The sequence below is a fragment of the Zophobas morio genome, unplaced genomic scaffold, assembly GCF_036711695.1.
Source record: "Zophobas morio isolate AGI-343-1 ecotype UQ-CSIRO unplaced genomic scaffold, CSIRO_AGI_Zmor_V1 ptg000002l, whole genome shotgun sequence".
Taxonomy (NCBI): Eukaryota; Metazoa; Arthropoda; class Insecta; order Coleoptera; family Tenebrionidae; genus Zophobas; species Zophobas morio.
This window is the reverse complement of record NW_026972107.1, coordinates 3851655-3873773: the sequence shown is the minus strand read 5'-3', so window position 1 is coordinate 3873773 and position 22119 is coordinate 3851655. Positions and strand designations below refer to the sequence as shown.

General features: G+C 35.3%; 3 protein-coding genes across 6 annotated transcripts; all 3 read left to right on the top strand.

The window, feature by feature from the left end:
• The first annotated feature begins 181 nt into the window (after positions 1-181).
• Positions 182-9362, top strand: LOC135124788 (CLK4-associating serine/arginine rich protein). The gene is made up of 10 exons (XM_064050007.1): positions 182-404; positions 463-560; positions 613-908; positions 969-1242; positions 1289-1636; positions 8021-8347; positions 8401-8452; positions 8579-8648; positions 8699-8804; positions 8850-9362. Exons 1-10 carry the CDS (start codon positions 306-308, stop codon positions 9241-9243), a joined length of 2064 nt encoding a protein of 687 aa, XP_063906077.1. The 5' UTR covers positions 182-305; the 3' UTR covers positions 9244-9362.
• A 32-nt stretch (positions 9363-9394) lies between these two features.
• LOC135124534 (uncharacterized) lies at positions 9395-15851 on the top strand. The gene is made up of 3 exons (XM_064050039.1): positions 9395-9427; positions 10080-10244; positions 15335-15851. Exons 1-3 carry the CDS (start codon positions 9395-9397, stop codon positions 15794-15796), a joined length of 660 nt encoding a protein of 219 aa, XP_063906109.1. The 3' UTR covers positions 15797-15851.
• An 86-nt stretch (positions 15852-15937) lies between these two features.
• LOC135124757 (maltase 2-like) lies at positions 15938-22087 on the top strand. 4 transcript variants are annotated; one of them, XM_064049992.1, is made up of 5 exons: positions 15938-17033; positions 17087-17377; positions 20284-20735; positions 20792-20917; positions 20964-22087. In XM_064049992.1, exons 2-5 carry the CDS (start codon positions 17326-17328, stop codon positions 22056-22058), a joined length of 1725 nt encoding a protein of 574 aa, XP_063906062.1. In that variant the 5' UTR covers positions 15938-17033; positions 17087-17325; the 3' UTR covers positions 22059-22087. The 4 variants fall into 4 exon arrangements, with proteins under 4 accessions (XP_063906062.1, XP_063906066.1, XP_063906055.1 ...); XM_064049996.1 differs by having other exon boundaries at positions 15938-17377; positions 20428-20735; XM_064049985.1 differs by having other exon boundaries at positions 15938-17377.
• The last annotated feature ends 32 nt before the right edge of the window (positions 22088-22119 follow it).

Here is a 22119-nt window from a genome sequence, read left to right as displayed (position 1 = left end):
ATTTGAATTTTCTTTTCTTTTTATTAAAGAACACCATTACAAATATTAGAACAATCATTTTTGCTTTCACTTGATTTATCTTCAAGTGAAAATTTGTCCCGTACACTGAATAATTCAAACTGTTTTGTAATAATCGGATGTAACTTGTAACCTCAAATGTCTGAATGTCGATCGCGTCCTCCGTTTAGCGACCGACGCATTTTGACAGGTGAAATGTGAACGGAATTTTTATTTTTTTTTATTAACCACTAGCAACAATCGTTCGTTTCTTTCTTTCTTTCTTTCTTAATTTCACAATATAAAAAATGTGGCACGAAGCGAGGCGTCAAGAACGGAAGATCCGTGGCATGCTGGTGGACTATCGAAGGCGAGCTGAAAGAAGACGGGATTTCTATGAGAAAATCGTAATTTTCGCTTTAGATTGTCAGTATAAGTAAAGTACTATGATTGCTGTAATTACAGAAGGCAGATCCGACACAGTTTCTGCAAGTGCACGGTCGCCAATGCAAAATTCACTTGGACCCTTCGATAGCAGCAGCTGCTGACAGCGCTTCAGCAATGTAACAATTTTCCCACTTTCCGTTTGCCGCAATTAAATTGCAAACGTTTCAGGATGCCGTGGCAAGGACAAGCTGATAATTTAATTGATCGTTTTGACGTGAGAGCCCATCTGGATTATATCCCTCCAGTGAAAAAAGAAGATGACGAAGAACTCACGTTTGAAGAGCGCCAAATCAACTACGAACGCTACAGAATAATCGCGCAGAACTCCTTCTTAGGTATCAATGAGGAGAAGTTCCTCAAACAACTCCATCTTGAGGAACAGTTTGGCTACACAGAGAGCAAAAGCAAGAAGGATCAGCGCAGCGGGGGCACCAGTATCGGGTTCAATTACGAAGACAATACCGGTATTTTGACCCACAACAACCCAACCACTTGTAATTTTTTTATTTAAATTTTTTAAATAGCACAAACTCTGGGACCAGATTATCACAATGATAACGACTCTGAAGGCAACTCAGACAGCGATCTGGACGTCGATTTATCCATCAACGTGTCAAAAATGGACTCTACACAAGCGCACGAGATGAACCGGCACGGGCGGAATTTCGGGATGAGTTCCAACGATTTTTATTCATTCCTGACGAACGATCTCGAGGAGGCGGAGAGTTTCCGGCTGGCGAAGGAGGAGGAGCACGAGAAGGCTCTGTTTTCGGGGCGCAAATCCAGGCGGGAGCGCCGGTAAAGATCGCGGTTGTTTGGAGTTATTTCTAGGTGGAGGTTGCAGGGCGCATCGGGAGAAGCGGCTGGCGAATAGGGTGATAAGTCCCCCGAGTTACGCGGCCCGGACTTCGCCTACGTATCCTTCGTTCAGGAAAAGCAAGTCGCCGTCGAAGTCGCCGTCGCCGGAAAATGCGGGAAAAATTACGTATATTACGAGTTTCGGGGACGAGGAGGAGAGTCCGTCGACGAGTAAATCGAATGAGAAGAAGTCTAAGAGCAGAAGGAGGAACGAGAGTTCGGAACGGGTGGTGTACATAAGTAAGAGGAGGAGTTACAGTAAGGAGAAGAGTCACAGGAGGCGAAAGTCGCGAAGTCGCTCCAAGACGAGGAGGAGGAGTTATTCTAGAGATAGGTATTGAGAGAATTTGGTTCATTTTTGTGTGTTTTTGATGTAAATGTATTTTTTTACTTTTACCTTTTCTCGACCTTTCATGACCCCTACAGTACGAAAATAGGTCTCCCGCTTCCGTCTGTCTGTGTGTCTATCTGTCCGTCTGTCTGGGCCGATTGTTGTCATATTTTCTATTTATATTAGGAAAATCATGTAGATGGTAAAACGCTGACCAAAATTTGTCTAGTCATCCCCACCGAAAATGTGATGACGTCACTTCAAAATTGTACATAGTAAATTGGTTTTAAATTGTATAAAATAACATAGTCCTACACATGATGACTCTGTGGTGAGTTTTTACCCAAAACGTCCAAATTTTTGTTAATTCTTGATTTCTGGATTAAAATATTTTATTTTTCGATGTTTCTATTTTTCAATATTTCAGTTTTACGATTTTTCAATTTTTCGATTCTTCAATTTCTCGACTTTTAAATTTTCTGATTGTTTAATATTCCAGTGTTTCCAAATTTTCTAATTTTCTATCAATCGATTTTTTGATTTTTCGACTTCTCAGTTTTTCGATTTCTCTATTTTTATATATTCCCCTATCTCAGTTTTTCGATGTCCCAGTTTTTCAATTTTTCTTCGATTTTAAAATTTTTCGATATATCGAGTTTTAGGATTTTATAATATTCCAGTTTTTGGTGTTTCTAAATTTTCGATTTTTCGATCAATTGATTTTTCGATTTTGTGATTTTTCCACTTTTCTATTTCTGACTTTTCCGACTTCTCGACATTTCGATTTTTCCATATTTTGATCTTCCCATTCCTCGATTGCTCAATTTTTCGGCTTTTCGATTTTTCGACTTCTCGACCTTTTGAGTATTAGATTTTTCGATTTTTGGATATTTTGATATCCCCATTTCTCTATTGCTCAATTTTTCGATGCTCCAAAGTCTCGGCTTTTCAATTTTGCGATTTTGCAATTTTTCGATATCTCAGTTTTTATTTTTCAATTTTGGGATTTTTCAATTTTTCGATTTATCGACTGACCAATTTTTGGAGCTCGAATTTTGGGATTTTTCAATTGTGATTCTTCAATTTTTTGTTGTTAATTTCTTCGATATCTCGATTTCTCTTTTTTTTTTTGATTTTTCGTTTTTTGATGTTTCAATTTTATGATTTTAAAATGTTTCAGTTTTTTAGTTTTATCGGTTTTCAATTTTTCGAATTCTACAGATTTCGATGTTTCGATTTTTCAATTTTTCGACTTAAAAACGAAAGAACGGAAACAGTGAAAATTGGAAAGTAAAAAAAGTGAAAAGTCTAAGAACTAAAGAATAGAAACATTGAAAAATTGAAACATCGAGAATGCGGAAATTCGGAAGTTTGAAAAATCGAAGAATTGAAAAACTGAAAGTCGAAAAATCGTAAAGGAAATACATTGAAAATTTGAATATTGAAAAATCGAAAATTCAACGAATCCGGTCAGGTAAGGTCAAAATAAAAAAAATTGGAATATCGAAAGACCGAAAATTTGATAAATGGAAAAATCGAAAATTTGATATTTCGAAAGTTGAGAATTTGCAATATCGCAAGGCCGAAAAGTCGAAAAATCGAAATAACGCGAAATCGAGAAACCGAAACATCGAAAAATTGAAACACCGAGAAATCGAAACATCAAAAATCGAGAAATTGAAAAGTCGAAAACGCGAGGAATCGATAAACCGGAAAATCTAAAATTAAAATATCAGAAAACTGATAAAAATACAGAAACGAAAAAATTCCCAAAATAGAAGTGCTGAAAAGTTGAGAAATCGAAAACTGGAAAATTATTTGTTCAATTTTTAATTTGCATTTTTTTTTTGTATTTGCTTTAAATATGTAATAATAATCATAATTTTTAAAATTTTCCATTTTTTTAAGTATTGGATTTTAAAACTTTTTCATTTATCCGAGTTAATTTTTCAATTTCTCGACATTTAATTTTTCAATTGTTCGATGTTTCGATGTTGTTTTACGATTTTACTTCCATAATTTTCCGATTTTACACTTTTTGGGTTTTCCAATTTTTCGGTTCAATTAATTTTTTCTTTTTTCCAGTTTTTTTATTCACTAATTGTTTTCGATTTTTAACTTTCCCCATTTTTACTTTTTCAATGTTTCAATTTTTCTTTTCTTCAGTTTTTAGATCGTTTAATTTTTTCCGATCTTTTAGTTCGTCAATTTTTAAATTTTTCTATTCGTAATTTTTCGATTTTTCAATTTTTTAGTTTTTCGATTTTTCAAAAATTTTCCAAAAAAATGGTTAAAAATTGGTTTAATCGACCGAAAATTGATGTCAAATTTTAGATAATCTTTCATTAGTTACAAATCTGAAATCACCGTCAGGATATCTATTCCAATAAACCCGAAAAGTGAATTCAAAATTTTCAAAAAATTTTCAAAAAAATGCTTAAAATTGGCTCAATCCATTGAAAATCTTGCTCCAGTTACAAATCTGAAATCGCCCTCACGATATCTGGTTCAATAAATGAGACAATTTTTCGTATTTTCAGTTTTAGATTTGCAATTTTCTTAGTTTTAAACGTAATAATAATTAGGATTTAAAAATGTTTCACCTTTTCAGTTTTACGGTTTTGGAATTTCTACATTTTTCATTATTGGATTTTAAAACGCATTCATTTATTTAATTTTTCGACTTTTCAGTTTTTAATTTTTCTTTCCATATTACAGTTTTTCGACATTACAATTTTGACGATTTCATAATTTTTCTATTTTACAGTTATTGGGTTTTCTAATTTTTCGATTCGATTCGTTTTTTCTTTCCAAATTTTCGATTCATAAATTTTTTAGATTTTTAGGTTTCTCGAATTTTTCGTTTCTTCAGTACTTCGATTTGCAATTTTTCGATTTCCACTTTTTGGATTTTGCAATTTTTTTGGTTTTTTGATTTTTTAGTTTTTTTATTTTTAATTTTTCTTTTTTCAGTGTGAGATTTTTCAACTTTTAGATTCTTTAACTGTTCGTTTTTTGAATTTTAGATATCTCAGTTTCGCTAGTTTTCGTTTTAAATATGTAATTATAATCATAATTTAAAAAAAAAATCACTTTTTTAATTTTGCGATTTGAATTTTTTCATTTGGATTTTAAAGCTTCTTCATTAATTCAAGTCAATTTTTCAATTTTTCGAAGTTTCAATGTCATGTTTTTCGACTTTACAACTTTGACGATTCCATAATTTTCCGATTCCACAATTTTTGGGTTTTCCAATTTTTCGGTTTTTAACTTTCTCGATTTTTTGTTTTTCAATGTTTCAATTTTTCATTTCTTCAGTTTCTCGATTATTAAATTTTTCCGATCTTTTAGTTTGGCGATGTTTCAATTTTTCGATTTGTAATTTTTCGATTTTTCTATTTTTTAGTTTTTCGATTTTTCAAAAATTTTTCAAAAAATTTTCAAAATTGGTTTAATCGACCGAAAATTGGTGTCAAATTTTAGATAATCTTTCATTACTTACAAATCTGAAATCACCGTCAGGACATCTATTCCAATAAACCCGAAAAGTGAATTCAAAATTTTCAAAAATTTTCCAAAAAAATGGTTAAAATCGGTTCAATTCACTGAAAATTGTCAAATTTTAGATACTCTTCCGGCAGTTACAAATCCGAAATCGTCTTCACGACATCTGTTGAAATAATAGTAAAATTTGAGTCAAAAATTTTCAAAATGTTTCAAAAAAATGGTTCGTTTTTTCTTTCCAATTTTTCGGTTCATACATTTTTTAGATTTTTAAGTTTCTTGAATTTTTCGTGTCTTCAGTACTTCGATTTGCAATTTTTCGATTTCCACTTTTTTGATTTTGCAATTTTTTTTTGGTTTTTGATTTTTTAGTTTTTTTATTTTTATTTTTTCTTTTTTCAGTGTGAGATTTTTCTACTTTTAGATTCTTTAATTTCTGGTTTTTTCGATTTTAGATTTCTCGGTTTCTCTATTTTTCGTTTTAAATATGTAGGTAATAATAATCATAATGTAAAAAAAATCTCTATTTCAATTTTGCGATTTGAATTTTTTCATTTGAATTTTAAAGCTTCTTCATTAATTCAAGTTAATTTTTGCAATTTTTCGATGTTTCAATGTTATGTTTTTCGACTTGACAACTTTGACGATTTCATAATTTTCCGGTTCCACAATTTTTGAGTTTTCCAATTTTTCGATTTTTAACTTTCTCGATTTTTAGTTTTTCGATGTTTCTATTTTTCATTTCTTCAGTTCTTTTATTTGCAATTTTTCGAATTTGCTATTTCTCTTTTCTTCAGTTTCTCGATTATTAAATTTTTCGATTTTTCAATTTTTTAGTTTTTCGATTTTCAAAAATTTTCCACAAAAATGGTTAAAATTGGTTCAAACGACTGAAAATTCGTGTCAAATTTTAGATAATCTTGCACCAGTTACAAATCCGAAATCACCTTTACGACATCTATTGAAATAAAGGTAAAATATCATTCCAAAATTGTCAAAAAATTTCCAGAAAAGTGGTTAAAATTGGTTCGATCGACTGAAAATTAGTGTCAAATTGTAGATAACCTTCCGCCAGTCACAAATCTTAGATCACCTCAGGATATCTGTTCCAATAAACACAAAAATTGAATTCAAAAATTTTCAAAAAAAAAAAGGTTAAAATTTGTTCAATCGACCGAAAGTTGTTGATACTCTTCCGCAAGTTACAAATCGAAATCGTCTTCACCGAATCTATTGAAATAAAAGTAAAATATGATTCCAAAATTTTCAAAATTCTTCAAAAAAATGGTTAAAATTCGCTCAATCCACTGAAAATTGGTGCCAAATAGTAGATAATCTTCCGCCAGTTACAAATCTGAAATCGCCGTCACAATATTTAGTTCAATAAATTCTAAAAGTGAATTCAAAATTTTCAAAAAATTTCCAAAAAAATGGTTACAATTTGTTCAATCGACCGAAATTGGTGTTAAATTGTTGATAATCTTTCTCTAGTTACAAATCTGAAATCGCCGTAACGATATTTTTTCCAATAAATACGAAAAGTGAATTCCAAATTCAAGAATTTTCCAAAAAAAATGGTAAAAATTTGTTCAATCGACCGAAAATTGGTGTCAAATTGTGGATAATTTTCCGCCGGTTACAAATCCGAAATCGTCTTCACCAAATGCATTGAAATAAAAGTAAAATTTGATTCAAAAATTTTTCAATAAAATGGTTAAAATTGGCTCAATTCATTGAAAATCTTGCGCCAGTTACAAATCTAAAATCGCCCTCACGATATCTGGTTCAATAAATGCGACAATTTTTCGTATTTTCAGTTTTAGATTTTTCACTTTCCCGATTTTTCAATTTTCCGTTTCTCCAATTTTTGATTTGCAATTTTCTTAGTTTTAAAGCTAATAATAATTGGAATTTTAAAATTTTTCACCTTTTCAGTTTTACAGTTTTGGAATTTCTACATTTTTCAACTATTAGTATTGGATTTTAAAACGCCTTCATATATTTAATTTTTCTACTTTTCAGTTTTTAATTTTTCTTTCAATATCACAGTGTTTCGACTTTACAATTTTGACGATTTCATAATTTTCCGATTTTACAATTATTGGGTTTTCTAATTTTTCGATTCATAAATTTTTTAGATTTTTAAGTTTCTCGAATTTTTCGTTTCTTCAGTACTTCGATTTCCACTTTTTGGATTTTGCAATTTTTTTTGGTTTTTTGATTTTTTAGTTTTCTATTTTTAATTTTTCTTTTTTCAGTGTGAGATTTTTCAACTTTTAGATTCTTTAATTTTTCGTTTTTTCAATTTTAGATTTCTCAGTTTCTCTAGTTTTCGTTTTAAATATGTAATAATAATCATAATTCATAATTTAAAAAATTTTTCAATTTTGCGATTTGAATTTTTTCATTTGGATTTTAAAGCTTCTTCATTAATTCAAGTTAATTTTTTCAATTTTTCGTGTTTCAATGTTATGTTTTTCGACTTTACAACTTTGACAATTCCATAATTTTCCGATTCTACAATTTTTGAGTTCTCCAATTTTTCGATTCGATTTATTTTTTCTTATTTCCAACTTTTTGACTAATTAAATTTTTCGATTTTTAACTTTTCAATTTTTCATTTCTTCACTTCTTCCATTTGCAATTTTTCGAATTTGCTATTTCTCTTTTCTTCAGTTTCTCGATTATTAAATTTTTCCGATCTATTAGTTTGTTGATTTTTCAATTTTTCGATTGGTAATTTTTCGATTTTTCAATTTTTTGGTTTTTCGATTTTTCAAAAATTAAAAAAAAATGTATAAAATTTGTTCAATCGACCGCCAGTTATAAATCTGTGAAACGTCGAAAAAACATAAAACCACTCTCGACCAATTTTTTTTCCAGGTACCGAAAGTCGCGTTCCCGCTCCAAAGGTCGCAGCCGCTACCGCCGCCGTCATTCCTCGACTTCTTCGTCCGTGTCGTCGTCGTCTTCTTCTTCGTCGTCTTCGCCAAGCAAGTCGCGTTCGTCTTCGCCTAGGTACAGAAAAATGTCGCCACCGTCGACACGTTCCGCCTCGCCCGTGAAGAGCAAATCCCGGAGCCCCCTGAAGCACGAGTCGCCGCCCAAGGTCATCCCCAGGTACTACGGCAGGAAAAAAAGCGACCAGAGTTCGTCAGAACTGAGCGATAGCAGCGTGAAGGATGTCGACATGAAAGTGGCCAATAGCCCGTGAGTACCGCCAACCCGAGCGTCTTTAACTTTGACCGTGTCATCTTTTATAGAGTCAACAGCGAAAAATGGTCTGGCTATGGTAATTCAGGCATCGTGACCAAAGTCAGTAAGAATCACTTAAATATTGTTTTTCCTAGCAATTTTCTTTGTTTAGTTTTTTGTTGACTAAGTTTGTGGTGTGGATGTTTGAGGGTGGGCGATTTGTGGGTAATTGTTGACTGTTTGCAGAAAACGGGGCAGAATTTGAGCATTCAAGAGCGGCTTAAGCGGAAGCGGCAGGCGCTCCTAAATAAGCAATGTAAGAATTTAGTATTTTTCAAATTCGTCAAAAAAAAATCGTGCTTCCAGTTAAGGCCGACAAAATCGCGGAACAGTTGAAAACCGAACGCGAAAAACAAGAGCAGCAACACAGAGAAGACGAGCTCAGAGAAATGGCAATCAAATTGCGCAGGAGGTGAGTTTTCTTCTTGTTCGTTAACCGTTTCATTCGTCATTGCAGGCAAAGAGAAAAGCGTCATGCTTATGACAGTAACAAAAGCTCGAGCAGCTCCGATTCGGAATCGAGCAAGAGCAAAAGTCCTCCGCCGACAGTCGAAAATAAGCCCAAAAGCCCTAGTCCTCACGTCACCAAAAGGGACGACTACCGGGAAAGGGAGTCCAGAAGATTTGAACGAAGAGACGGCAGCAGGGAGAGGAGAGAACACAGCCGGGAAAGAAGAAACTCAAGGTCGCCGAGACGGTGTAGTGAAAAAAGAACTGTGTATAGGGATAGAAGGGAGCGGCGGAGGGAGGATTATGAACGGGATAGGGATTATAGAAGGGATAGTTATGATCGGGAACGTGATAGGGACAGGAGAGAGGAACGCAGTGGCAGGTCTTTAGTGGATTACTGATTTGAATTATGATTGAGTAATTGTAATAAAGTTGTTCAGTAGCGCCAACAGTTTTTGTTGAAGTGTAGAAAAGGACTTGTAATAAGGGGTAGGAAAAAATAAAGGTTGAGGAAGTTACAGTGGTTTTGTTGATGACCTATTCATTTCAAACATGGACTTGACGTACAAACAAATCGTCAGAATGGCTAGTATAAAAACAAATGTTTAACTGAGCACATTGACAATTATTTCGAGGTTTAAATGTATTATTGTGAAAATAAAAATAATAAAATGACAACATTATTTATATCTTGTTTACTTATCCATTCCTGAAAGTTTATGACGTAATCTTAAATTATTAAATGAGTACAGAATAAAATAACGCCACGACACAACGTATACATACTGAAATTAATTCGTCATGACCGAGAGCTGCGTGAAACTTTTATTTCTTTTTATCGATTCGTAGGAGCACGTTCTCAACACTGATCAGTGATCACCAATGTACAACGAAATGACTGAGTTTCTGTTTACAAATGACGATTTCTACACAAAGTAATACAAGAGTAACGATAATTATATATATATCACTTCGATCTTGTCACGTTTGGACCCAATATCTCCCATCCAATTTCATTTAAAACAAACGTCTCTCTAATCTAAGAAATAGTAAAACGGCTCTTTTATACCCCCAGTAAAAAAAAAACTATAAAAGCAGCTAGTCCTGCGCTTAAATTCTCTACCTGACCACCATCAATCAATAAACATAAAAGCGGCAATAAAACCGGAGGGCTCGCATTTTATTTTTTCTTATTAAGTAAAACTCCTTTGAGCGACCGGATCGTCCTCGTTCACAGTCTAAGCATGTCGTGGTCGAGACCGGACTGTTTGCAAAAAGGGAAGACCGCAAGCCCTCGGGGACTCGTCCTGGCAAAATTACATTCTTCCAGATCTCCCCACCTGCTTCTGGTCTCTCGAATACGCCGCAGGACTCGGGATCAAACAGGACAACTATACCACAGGTACGACGCTACATTTACAGTCGACTTTATTATTTGATATATTTCCAAGATATATCCCGGATGCAAATAGAAACAGACCAACATAACGGGGCCGCATATGGAATAATAAACGTTGTTATGGCCGGAGACATGTGGATATTTTTACAGGGGAATTTTATAAGGGGGAAATAAACAAACGCAAATTAAAATGGACGCAGATATTTTTCTCTAATATTGCGCCCGTCTTTTTTGGCATTTGCGTTCTACGCTAGTAGAAAACAGGCGGAAGATTAATTAATATCGTAATTAATGGTAAGAATTAAAAAAGTGGTCTAAAGAGTTTAGACAGTTCTTCTCTCGTTGTAGGAAACGTGAAGATTGCATGCCTATTTTTAAATTTAAAATAAATTGAATTAATTTTTCCAACTTTGTCATTATTTGGCATTGATATCATTGTCAGTTTTCTGTGATTGCTTTGATTGCGTATTAAAAACAAATAAATTGCACGAAGTCGTCTCTGGAGTGTATAATATGTTGCCTATACAAAAATTGTCCGGTGTGAACAGATAAAGTGAACAGATAAAATGAACATCCTGTAATTTAAGACAAATAACCATAATACTTATCAACCTGTAGACGTGACGGTGAAATACAAACGAAACTGAAACATGGTTTCTACGAATTGCAATAACCGGATGACGATGCGACGGTCCAGACTTTTTTATTGCTCTGACTTCCGTTTATTGAATAAAATACTACATTTTATTTGGTTTTTTAATGCTGTAATTCACATTTGGTTAATTATAACTTGTTTATATCTAGGGGAGCATCCCAAATTGACCAATGGACTCCATTACTGTACGTCCTTAGATTATCCTCGACAAGAAAAACAACTTCAAAGTTTTTATGTTTATACAGTTGCCGCCAAAAAATTTCAGACGTCAATGTCATTCCTCATAGATGTTTCTAACCAGTGTTGCCAACTGCAGGGAATTTTCCCTTTTAAGGGAATTTTAGGATAAGAAAGGGAAAAAGGGAATTTTTTGACAAAAGTCGGCAATTTTGGGGAATTTTTAGAAACATTCTTAAGTAGGCTGACAACGCAGCAAAGAAAATGTGAAAATTGATAAATCATAATTTTTTCAGCTTAGAAAAGAGCAACATAGTTTGGTAGGTCTTGGTTGTGTGTTGAGTCAAGAGTAGACAAAATGTACTAAATGTAAAACGTAGGTCAACTTGTCATTGACAAGACCAAAAGAAGAAACAGGATTGGGGAGAGTTCTTTAAACGCTGTTGCTGTTTTTAGGAGCTTTTTAGAAGCAACAGAACTAGATGTTGTTAAGTATCCAATAACACAAGCAGGGCTATGAAAGTCTCAGCTGACTCCATAAGAAATACATGGGGAGCTTACGGAACGACATAAAGAGGTCACTGGCGTCACTAAAGGTGCTCCGACCTTGAAGAACATAGTTTCTTTTTCATTTTAAGGTTTTCGGTGAATGTTTTGTCTGGTTTTGTCAACAAGAAATGTCATATTATTTACGGAATCATACGGGATGTTAGGTTATGGGGTTAAAAACAAATGTAAAATTTATTGTAACAAAGTAATAGATACTTACGACACAGTCTTACGATACATGTAAAAAATACTAGAAAATTCCAGGCTAAAGAGGTCAACAAACTGCAGGTTAAACGAAATAGTTTAATTTTCGATGTGTGCGTGTTTGAGCGGTCCAAGATTTATTTTTAAATTTTAGTGTGTAAAAAATTCTAACTAATAAAAACTGAGACGAGGTAATCAAGAGGAAAGTCTTTGCAGGGGTGGTGGAATGGTATTTTTGTATGGTTCGTTTTTTAGCCGCAAACCAGTTAACGAATACAGTGCATAAATTGGGAAAAACTCACAAAATGTATTACCCACTACCGGAGTATAAACTGCAAAATGTTCAGGTGGCATCATTAAATCGCCAAAAATCACATCTTCATTGAAAACTTTAAAATGTCACAGAATTAAAAGAGGATGTACCACTTCGTAAGAATGTCCAAAGTTCTCACAAACTTCGCAGAAGTGGTGGTGTAAGAATTTTTGTATTAATGAATATCCACAAACATACCATAAACAGTTGTGTTCTTTCAAGGTGAGTTTCCGGTAACTCACATCACTTAATGATTGTTGAAGAGACCGGAATACAGGGAAGATGTGTTGTGGAAGTTTATTTAAAAGAACACCTTAACAAATTTTTCATTTCAAATAAAATAGTGTTTCACAGTTGGTTCTTGCACTTGTATCGAAATAATCTGTAGTAAATAGTTTCCGAAACGTTCTTTGGAATTCTATTGGTGTGGGATTTATACAATTCCCAAATTGACGCCTCACAGAGCCAAAGAAATATGTCAAACAATACTGATTTAGTTGCAGCAACCTTTTAGTGAAAATTGTAAACAAATTGTATTCTGTGAAAACTAGTAAAAATAATAAGCAAAATTTTTATGTTCCTGAAGTTGTTTTTTATTTTTTTGTGAGTGATTTAAAAATATTAAGAGTGAATTAAAAATTTTGCAATTCACTTGTGGATAACAACTTATTTGTCAGACTTGTTAAGGTTTTAATAAACGCAGTTTAAAACGTCAAAATTGAATAAAAATGTTTTGCTTGAATATATTAATAATTTATAGGAAAGAAAAAAATGACCAATGTCACTAGTACATGCCAACTATTTTTATTTTTGTGTACAATTATTAGTATTATATGAATCACATACGAATGCTACGAAATATTTGAATCTTCGTGTTTCCCGGGAACGGGCTCCCAAGGTCACACCCGTTCCGCAAATGTTGCTGAAGTTTCGTTACTGATCTACTGTGACACAAGGCCATGCAGTTACATAATGTTGCAATGTATTCATTTAAACACTGATAAAAAGGCTAGATTTTTGTCTTTTATTTGTACTGTAATTATAGAACTATATTTTTGTTACCTTGTCTTGTCAATTTTGAAATTATAATGTTTGTTTACTATATTATTATTTTAAAAGAAGTTAAAAAGAAAGGAGCGTTGTTTTTGGGGAGGAAATTAGTAGATTAAGTGTTTTCTTGATCCGAGAGAAATCGTATCAATTTGTAATGGTAGTAATAGGTAGGTACCTATATGCAAAAGAGAATTTTGAGGCTGAAAAGGGATTTTTTATCGTCCATGTAAGGAATTCGACATTACGAAGGTTGGTAACACTGTTTCTAACCTAAATATTTGACGGTCATTTTTAACTTTTACATTTGACACTTACATGAATGTAGCGTAAGCTGGAATTTTGAAAGTTTGACACTCCAGCTGTCCGAAATAATGACAATAAAGCATAGACTACATTAAAATTTTTGACATGACAGAAAAGTGATGTTTGAAATTTTTTGTCGGAAACTGTATATCGGAAGAATGTCACGTAGAAATTAGTTTGATTTGAATACATTCGACCCCCCAAAGCAAAGGAACAAAACAATTAACTAGTAAGGTACAATCGACATAAAGTTCTGAATATAATTATTATAATTCTTATTAAATAAAGACGTTTGTATTTTCATATTTTCGAGAAAATGGGATGAGTCGTTCTTAATTTGATCAATAAAAAATATGAATACTATGATGAATCACAAGTAAAAACTCAGATTTTGCACATTTTCGGTAGACTTTATTCCGCAAATTTTGAAATAACGTTATCAATTTTTTGGGGGGAAAGAAACAGATTTATTTGGATTAACAGTTTACCATGCTTACAATGACTTTAAAACGTCTGCATGATTTCAAAGTATTCAGTTTTGCAATACTTGATTTAATCAACAAAATTAATTGACTCAGTCATTAATTTTTTTCAGACACCCCAAAAAATATTAATATAATAAGTGATAAATCACAAGTATACACTCATCATTCTTTACACAATTAAGATAGCATTTTTTCAGCAAAATTTTGGGGCGTCGTCATCAGTTTTTTAGGGGGGATGAGCAAATACATTTTGATCAAAAATTTACCATGATTATGATAAATTTAAAACATCTCCAAGATTTCAAATCATTCGGTTTTGTAGTTTCTGATTAAATCAATAAAATAAATTCACGCATTCATTAATTTTTTTGAGTCACCCTGTATACGCAAATCCAAAAAATATGAATGGAATGATAAATCACATGTACAGACTCATATTTTGTACATTTTAGATACAATTTATTCAGCAAAATTTTGGGGTGACGTCATCAATTTTTTAGGGGGGATGAGCCCATACATTTTGATGGAAAATTTACCATGCTTATGATAACTTTAAAACATCTCCAAGGTTTCAACGCATTTGGTTTTGGAGTTTCTGATTAAATCAATAAAATAAATTCACGCATTCATTAATTTTTTTGATTCACTCAGTATATACATACAAATCCAAAAAATATGAATGGAAAGATAAATCACAAGTACACACTCATCATATTTTGTACATTTTAGATAGCATTTATTCGCCAAACTTTTTTGGAGGGGGTATATTGTGATTAAAATTTTATCATGCTTATTATACACTGTAAACCATCTACAAGATTTAAAAGCATTCGATTTTGTAGATTCCAAATTAAATGTCAAAATGTTGTTTCCTAATTTTGATTTTTTTCCAAAAATCTGGACGTTTCGGGTAAAATCTCAATTCGGAGTCATAAACTGCATGTCTAAGACTATGTTATTTGATACAATTTAAAACCCAATTACTATGTACAATTTTGAAGTGACGTCATCACATTAGTGGTGGGGATGATTAGACAATTTTCTTTAGGGTTTTACCATCTACATGATATACCTAATATAAATACAAAATTTGACAACAATCGGTCTAGTACTTTCGGAGATTATCTGTCCGGGACGGCAGACAGACGGACAGACGGACAGACAGACGGACGGACGGACAAAAGTAGAGAGTCGGCCGACGGATTCGATTACGCTCGGGAAGTAAAAAAGAAGCCTAGATTTACACACGTGTACCTTACCTACTTATCAACATATCAATTGCTTTATCCACAGATTATTTATTTAATAACATATCTCTCAAAAACGACAGAACTTATTTTTAGTCTTTTTTCAGTACATAGTCTTCACCGAAACCATGTTCCACGTCTTCCTCTTCTGCGTTTTTTTGCAACTGCCAGCTAACTACGCACTTAATGAAACTCCGACTCTTCCAACGGTTCCCACAGGAGATTATCCAAACATTTACTGCGATCATTTTCCCCAACCTTCTGACGTTGATGAGGGAAATTACGGTGATGCGGTTTGTTACATTGACGGAACATATGCAGACGACCTTCTTTTGATGGAAATACTGGTTACCGACGATGGGCAGACTTTTCTCCAGGAGGCTTACAATTTTCCTGGAATCAAAGTGACACGCGTTAATTTACTGAATTTCGGTCGGTTCCATGGAGCCACGAAGGCCATTGACATTTTAAATGGGGACGATGGCAATGGCACGGTGGAAATTTTCGTGGAAATTTTTTCGGGGAAAGCGGTCAGGATGGTTTTGGAGATATACGGATTTTATTTGTAATGTAATTAAATTATTATTATTGTTGTTTCTAAATATACCTTGACAGCAAACAATACTCAAGATTATCAATATCGTCACCAAAATGTAATACATCTCTCTCAACGACAAAATCATCTAATCTTAATCCATGTTTTTCCTAGTAATCCCTACACATCATTCAACATCTTAGTCTTAATCTAACCCTCGAGCTAAAAAATGTTCAAAATATTTTTTGTTGTGATTTTTGCGTTCGTCGTGAGGGCTGACGACAACGATACGACAACCACGACTCCCTGGACCACCCACACGACGCCAGAATCTTCGAGCATCTACTGCGACTACTTCCCAGAACCGTCGGAAGAGGATGTAGGAAACTACGGCGACGGTTTTTGCCAGCTGGATGGTAGTTTCCCAAACGAACAACTGTTTTTAAGAAAAATTATATCCACGTACGACGGTGACACTTTTGTCTCGGATTCGTACCACTTTCCCGCAAGTCTGGTGACCAGAGTGGTTTTGCTAAATTTTGGAAGGTACCATGGCGCGACCAACGCCATCGATATTATCAACGAAAGCGGTGATGGGGGGGTCGAAATTTACGTCGACATTTTTTCGGGAAAAGGGATTAGGATGTTTGTGGAGGTGTATGGATTGAAGTACTAAATAAATATTACCTAGTAGCATTTTTTTGAATTTTTGTTGAAAGGACACCAGTTGATCTATTTTTAATCAGTGAAGATGGCGTAATCTAAATCCTCAAATCTCGACAAGACAGATCTATTAAAGTGATTTCATCCTGACTATTTCATCAGTGCCCAGTCATGTTTCAACAACTTTTCTTTTTAGCTTTGTTCTTGTGTATAAATTGTGATAACACCATTACTACAATCACCCAGGACACAACTGCTCCCAGTTACCCTTCTCTTTACTGTGACTACTTCGCTGATCCTTCAGAGCCGGACGAAGGAAATTATGGTGACGGATTTTGCAGCGTCGGTGGAAGTCTGAATGTCACAGAAGAGTTACTTTTGACTAAAATTTTGGTAACTAATGACGGCGAAGAAAGTTTTGCTCACACTTACACGTTTTCGAAAAGTGTGGTAACAAGAGTCAAGCTTATGAATTTCGGAAGATATCACGGAGCGACCAAAGCCATTGGACTTCTTAATGAAGAGGAAGATGGACAGGCCGAAATTTACGTATTTGTTTATTCTGGGAAAGGGATGAGAATGTTGTTGGAGGTGTATGGATTCAAAAAGTAATACTGTTATAAATGATGTAAAATACACTGTTGACGTTTTGTTTAATTAGAAAGCTAAATAATGGAAAATATTTTTGGTCACTGGTTTGTTAATTATCGGCGGTAAAAAGTAGGCACTTTCCACGAATTGGGGTATGAATTTAACAAAAGCCGATAACTGCTACGATAACATTTATTTATGTGGTAGAATATTATCATACTCGTCACTTATATTTAACAAAAAAATGTTGTAAAACACCTGCATACCGTGTTAGTGTATGTTTTAAAGTATAGTTACTATCACCTTAAAATGGGTTTGAATTTGAACGACGATCCATTTATTGAGTCCTTGCGTCTTGATGGTGAGTTTTTAGTTCGTTCACAATTAGTAAGAATTTCCCTCTGGTACGTTTCCCTTTTTCCCCCCTCAATAATTACCCAATCCAGCAGCACATCCCTGTTATTTATAATCCATAACGGCTGCAGTCGTACGGCCAAAGCGGCAAACTTTCGAAATTATTTATATAAACGCGCGGGATCAGGTGGGCAAGGCCAGCAAGAAAAGCAAGGATGGGGTTTTTAGTCTCGGAGTGCGAGCCAAGAGCAGGACCTCGGGGCCCCCCAGGGACTCGTACGGCCTCCTTGACAGCCCCATTCGCAAACATACACCTTCCTTTCCGCGCCTCTCACACGCTCAGAATGTGACACCACACGAGTGCGGTTTCATTACAATTTCATCGGCTATTTTTCAAAGGGTGTTAGTTGGCAGGTGATAATGAGGATGTGTCGCTGCGCACATGTTTTATCCGTTTTATGCAGTTCGATAAAATTTACGCTTCCTCGGACGGGTTTTTATTTATGACCCAAGTTTTCTAAACCCGTAATTGCTCAAGAAGGAAATTGTGTATTCATTGTGAAAAAAGTTCTCTTGTTACTTATATTTTTATCTAATAATTAGTTGTCGCATTTTCTGTCTACTTCTTTTTTTCATTATAATTTTGACCACATGTCATCAAGTTATTATTATTTTAACTTGGATTGCTGTTTATCGCTCAATTTTCTGTTGACTTGTAAAACTGGTTGCATACTTTCAAAAATAAAATTTTGTTTTCCTTCGAATTTCTGTTAGTTTCAGGAGCCACGGTACGACTTTATTAAAAAAAATCTTCCTGGTCGTGACTAAATACTAATTGTGTTGATCTACTTCAAGGTTTGTCCATCCAGATTTAAAATTTCAAAGCTGGGAGAAATTTCGTTGCCGGTCTCTGGTGGATCGAAAATAAAATAAATTTATTAAGCACACACGTCAGGGGCGTCGATTTCCGCATCCTGAAAGAAACAAATAGCTCAAGTCCCTCCGTCCCAGCACAATATTCGGCTTGTGCCGTCGCGGCCCATTCAATTATATCGCTGTCGGAGCCGATCGGAACGAATTTGTTATCAATATGGTTTATTGTTTATGGTTTGTACATGAGTGCCCAGAGGGGGACGAGGCATTCTTGTCGGTAACGATAACACAAGGTTTGTTTCTAAAAATTAGCCACACATTAAAAAATTGTCGTTCTTGTTTTGGAAGACAATGCATTTGCGTCACATATTTTATTTAGTTCTTTCCCACCCACCCCGTGTCCGATTTCCCCACACCGCTGAAGGGCTCGCACGCCCATTGGTCGATTCATTTTGTATAACCGGGTGGCACGTCAGTGGCCATTTAGCAGGGGTTCGATTTCTTGTCCGTCGTCATTCCAGACAGGGACATGCGGTGGAGGGCTAGAAACTTAGGACAGCGGCCAGGCCGGACATGAATAATGCATACCGCAGATGTGGAATACGTGTAAGCCCCAAACCCGACCTTCCGTCCCTTGCCCCGTGGCTAACTTGCCCCTTCCTGCTGCCTGACAACCCGTCTTGGATGCTTCAGCCGGGATCACACAGCCCAGGAAATCGAAGGGGGAAAAATTAACACGGCAGGAGAATGCGAAGATGCTGTCACCCATTCTTGGATAAACACAATTTGAATAATAAAATTTCATAATTAGTGATAACAAGTTGTCTCTGAGATAAATTGTAAAATTTTCCAAAGGGTCTACTATCTCTACCAAGATAGTATCGCAGATTCCGAAATTAGTCTTTCAAAAATTTCCACCAAACAAAATAAATGTAATAAAACAATCTAGAAAATTAGAAATACAAATTCAGTATGGGAAATCAAAATGGAGAAAATCGATTACAAAGAAATTTCAAAACAATAAACCCCAGCAAAAAAAGTAATTATAAAACAATAGACAATGACAGACCAAAAATTAATAAGAGATAAAAACTCTGATTGCGAATATAGATAATCCTGAAAAGAACTATTGATAACCAAAACAATTTGATTCGATCAATTTTTTTTTAAACAAAAAAATTATCAAAAATCTAAAATCCACTTTTGGGAAAATGACAAGCGTTTTGAAATGCCTGTGATGCACTTCGTGGCAAAAACCCGAAAATATGCTAATTTCTTTTAATTTGTGTGTGTGAAACAGTCTTGGTCCCAAACAGAGCGATCCAGTGTAATATTTGGGATACTGCTCCGCTGCCCGATGTCGTCTCTGACGGATCTGATCTAAATTAGTTAAATTTGCATGGAATTTCTCACACCATTCTATGACCAACAGCTTGTTTCGTATTGGTGAATTGTCAGTTGTTTGATAAATATGTATACCTAGTCCTGAATAATTTAATCTACATTTTAAATCAGTATCGGGAATTTTCCTTTTTAATGAGATCGCATAGAGAGAAGCACCCTCTCTTAAGCCTAAAAATAATTAGCTTTCTTATTTCCGCAGAATTAATAACAAGATTTGTCTTCATCAAAATTCATGACACAGTTATATGAGATCGGAAGGCGAACAAGGGATGATTTAGTTACATGTTTAATTTTACTTTGCACGTGTTTTCGTAAAAATTATTTATGATGGAGTTTTATAAGAGTTGCTGGAGAGTAGTACCGGTCGGTACTTAGTACATTAGTCACAATGTAATCGCTCCGACAATTGTCACGCTATCTTTTCCATGAAGCGTTTAATGGAATTTTATTTTACCTCTCATTAATTGATAAAGCTCGTCCCGGAGAGTCTTTGTGTGCTTTTCACAAAGACCTCAATTATGTGGGATGTCTGTTTGTCCAGGATCGAATTACAGCCATTTATTCCGCGTCTAGACGAACAATTCGCGTGCCATAAAGCCCGAACGACTATTCCCGTATTCAGACTTTGTTTTTTAGATCAGAGTACCGGCGGTACCATCGACTGGGATTGGTGGAAACACGCCTCCTTCTACCACGTCTACGTCAAGTCTTTCAGGGATAGCAACAACGACGGGATCGGTGATATCCGGGGTGTAATCGAGAAAATTGACCATTTTCCAGACTCAGGGATCGATGCCATCTTTTTATCGCCAATATTTCAGTCTCCGAAGATTGATCAAGGGTATGATGTCAGTGATTTCATGGATGTGGACCCTGAATTTGGGACGATGGACGATTTGAAGGAACTTATTACCCAGTCGCATGAAAGAAACTTGAAAATCCTTCTGGATTTTGTGCCGAATCATACCAGCGACCAGCACCAATGGTTCGTCGATTCGGTGAAAGGGGTTGATGAGTACCGTGACTTTTATATTTGGGTGGACGCGAAGTACGACGGCAGCGGAAACAGACAGCCACCAAATAACTGGGTAACAAAATATATTCTTCTTTAGATTTCTCTGATTCACGTTCTATTAAACGTTAGCTCAGCGTTTTCCACCATTCCGCATGGAGCTGGAACGAAACGCGACAACAGTACTACTTGCACCAGTTCCACCCCACACAGCCTGACTTGAATTTTCGTAACCCGAAAGTAGTAGAAGCCATGAATGTAAGTGCCACGTTTGCAAAATTTTTCTCTTAACGATTGTTTCCAGAAAGTACTACTTTTCTGGTTGGACCAAGGAATCGACGGTTTTAGAGTAGACGCAATCCCTTACATCTTCGAAAGCGAAAATCTGTATGACGAACCCCCATCGTACTGGCCAGGAGTACCCGACTACGAATTCGAAAGTCTTGACCATGTACACACCAAGGACCAGCCTGAAACCTACGAACTCATGCACCAGTGGCGACAACTTTTAGACTCTTACAGCGAAAAAAACAGAGGACATGCTAGAATCCTGATGTCTGAGGCTTACACCACTATCGAAAATACCATGCGGTACTTTGGTACTCGCGATGGTACTAAATTGGGCGCCCACTTCACTTTCAACTTTTTCTTAGTGGGTGATGCCACAGCGGGCGCGAGCGCCCACGATATAGTCGTTTCAATCAACAAATGGTTGGACAACATTCCACCCATTTATACATCAAGCTGGGTTTTGAGCAACCACGACAACCATAGAATATCGACGAGATGTGGCCCAGGAAACATAGATGGGTTTAACATGCTCAAAGCTATCCTTCCGGGAATCGACGTCACGTACTACGGCGAAGAAATCGGCCAAGAGAACGGAGAAATCCTGTACGAGGAAAATCAAGATTTGAAAGTGAAAAATCGGGGAATGTTTGAAAAGTTGTGTCGGGATTTCGAACGAACCCCGTTCCAGTGGGACGATTCTGTAAATGCTGGGTTTAATGATGGGGCCAAGCCGTGGTTGCCTGTCAGTAGCAAGTACTTGGAGACGAATTTGAAGAAACAGAAAGGGGATGGACCTAGTCATTATAAGGTGTTTAGGGAGCTGACGAGAATTCGGTCTAACGTGGTGTTGGTACGAGGAAGTACCGTGGTAAAGAGTGTGTCCGAACATACGATTTTGGTTAGGAGAAGTCACGACGGTTCCTCAGTGGTACTCGTTTTCAACAAAGGGGTCTCGCAGGTGGTACTTAATGTGTCAGAGGATGTGTCCAAGACGAACTACGTTGAAATTAAAAGTGTCCAATCACCAAAAGAGATAGGGTACGCTGTGGACCCTCATCATTTGAAAATGGAGCCGCACGAGGCGTTGATTATATTTTGCTCTATTTAAAACGCTGTATTTCTACACTCAATAAACAATTCCCGAATGATACGTATTTTTATAACAATAT